Source organism: Halyomorpha halys, unplaced genomic scaffold, assembly GCF_000696795.3.
Source record: "Halyomorpha halys isolate HHAL.00 unplaced genomic scaffold, Hhal_1.1 Scaffold28.1, whole genome shotgun sequence".
In the NCBI taxonomy this organism is placed as follows: Eukaryota; Metazoa; Arthropoda; class Insecta; order Hemiptera; family Pentatomidae; genus Halyomorpha; species Halyomorpha halys.
This window is the reverse complement of record NW_027110130.1, coordinates 1,138,265-1,140,737: the sequence shown is the minus strand read 5'-3', so window position 1 is coordinate 1,140,737 and position 2,473 is coordinate 1,138,265. Positions and strand designations below refer to the sequence as shown.

Here is a 2,473-nt window from a genome sequence, read left to right as displayed (position 1 = left end):
CCAGATTAACAAATTATTAACAACCATTTTTTCTATCCTATGAAATATTCATTCCTATTAATTTTAAAATGTTGAAATGTAAGTAAGTTTTATTAATTATATGTTTTGCAAGAAACATTATGGATCCTCTAATCAAGGAATATTGGGGGCGGGTCTGGAAGGTCTACTACTTTTGTACAATTTAGATTTTTTTTTTCATAAGAAATATAGCTTTTCAGACATGAATAAGAAAAAATATTTAATCGGTTCTATCTATTTCGTGGTCTAGGAGCCTGAATAATGTATCCTTATCTAAAGATCTAGTAGACTTTCATAGTTCTGATCAATACATAACGCTGTGCTTACAGACAGTATCTGGAATCTACAAAACTGACTTCTGCTGTGAACCTAGTTCAGTGTGAGCTATGAAGGGCGAACTAATGTTGATTCTGGTGATAAGAGCTAGTTGCGCAATGTTGAATGTCTTCCGTTCGGTTAAGGAAGATCTTCTGGATGCCGTGGAATCTATAGCGGTGAAACACTTCTACGGGAACTACTTGTGCTTCTTCTATCCTACAAGACAACCTCCTCCTGACCTTGTCTTCTCAAACCTACTCCAAAGGATGCACAAACATTGGACACCTATTATGCCGATATTCATACCCAATGCAGGAGCTTTAAATAGTAAAGGTTTCACGATTAACTTTATTAAATGCTCCTATCTTATTCCGATTCATAATAAAAATTATACTTCTCAACTAACAGAGATTGCATACAGTGCATGGAATAACATCTACCGAAGCGGTGATAGCCCTTATACAAGATTCATAGTTGTAGTTGATGGAGAAGTCTCCATGAACGAGGGATATGAAGCTCTTAAAATGATGTTCCGATTCGGGGACATCAATGCGGTCATAGTTGGGCGTGAGAGGAATGTTGTGAGTGTTTTTACATTGTTTCCATTTGGGCAAGATGGTAAAAGCTGTCCAGGTGATAATATGCAGCTGTCGCGTATTGCTCAATGGAATGAAAAATTCACAGAAGTAGACTTCTTCCCTGACAAAGTTCCAAGAATACTTCAAGGTTGCGATTTCCCAGTTTCCACTGTCCGCTATCCTCCGGCTACGTTCCCTCTCGGCGAAGGAAAATATGATGGCTTTGATATCAGATTACTTGGAATTGTCTCAGAGAACATCAATGCAAGTCTAATTTTTACATATTACGACAGGATTGATGGGTGGCTATGGGTAGACGATAAACGTAATGTTAAAGGATCTATAAACGATGTAAGAGAAGGAATTTCTTGGGCAACTGTTTCTGGTATCGCAAATAACCAATGGCACCATTCTGTTTGTATAATACAAACGCCGTATGTGTACGCGAAGCTCATGTGGTATTTTCCCAATCCTTTGCCGATAGAAAAGTGGAAGTTTGTTTATTTAGCTTTTTCAAAAGAATTGTGGATCGCAGGAGTTGCTACTGCAGTCTTGACGCCATTTTTCTTTTACTTGTTCGCAAAAGTAAGTCGGATAGAGTATTACTTTATAGAATTTGAAAAGTCTTGTTTTACTCTTTGGAGCATCGCTTTTGGAAATTCGACGGGATTCATGCCTAAAACTGTTCACTTTCGTGTCATCTTTTCGTTATGGCTTTTCTGTACAATACACCTCACCCTCGCTTACACAGCCTCCTTGACTGGTTTGATTACAGGTGGAAAGATGGAGGCTAAAGTTACAAACATCAACGATATCATTGAGCGAAATCTTACAATGGCAACATTCATGTATATGGTCAGACAATTATCCGACATGGATGAACCCAAAATTAAAAAAGCCGTTTCTAAATACGTCCTCGTTAATAACTACGACGAAACATTTGCGACAATGATAAAATATAGGAACTTATCGATTTTAGATAACAATGTTTACATCGATCACCTTATTGTTAAGAAGAAACTGTCGATATATCGAACTCCAGTGACTTTGGTGCGTGTACCATCCGGAATCATGATGAGAAGAAATCATTTCTTGTTAGAGAGGATTGACAGAATCGTTCAACGACTGATCTCTGCAGGGATCACTGATAAGATGATAAAAGATTTTACGGTACCTCTTTGGAAGACTCAAGATAAAAAAGATTGGAAACCCGTAGACATAACCGCTGTTGCTGGTCCTTTCATTCTATTTGCATGTGGTATCTTTCTTTCATGCATAGCATTTTTTCTAGAAATCATCTATTTTCACCGAAAAAAGTTTATCAAATTATTAAAATAAGTAATTAGTTTAAAAGCATATTTTAAAGTAGTGTCACACTTGACCACAAATAATAATTTTTTGACACATGAGGTAAACTATAAAATTTACGCTTTACTCTGAGGCTCACTTTGTCTGAAACGTCTGTAGCGCTAATAAAATAATAGACACCGCAAAAAATTATAGTTTTAGAGGAGTTCTACAAAGATTTTTGAAGTTTAAGATAATTGTTTTAAAAATTA

General features: G+C 36.4%; 1 protein-coding gene across 1 annotated transcript; it reads left to right on the top strand.

Moving 5' to 3' along the window:
• Window positions 1-452: 452 nt before the first annotated feature.
• LOC136795966 (glutamate receptor ionotropic, NMDA 1-like) lies at window positions 453-2,252 on the top strand. The gene has a single exon (XM_067048218.1). The coding sequence runs from the start codon at window positions 453-455 to the stop codon at window positions 2,250-2,252; it is 1,800 nt and encodes a 599-aa protein (XP_066904319.1).
• Window positions 2,253-2,473: the final 221 nt, after the last annotated feature.

Coding starts and splice junctions, on each gene's coding strand:
- LOC136795966 (XM_067048218.1), top strand. CDS start 453: ATGTTGAATGTCTTCCGTTCGGTTAAGGAAGATCTTCTGGATGCCGTG.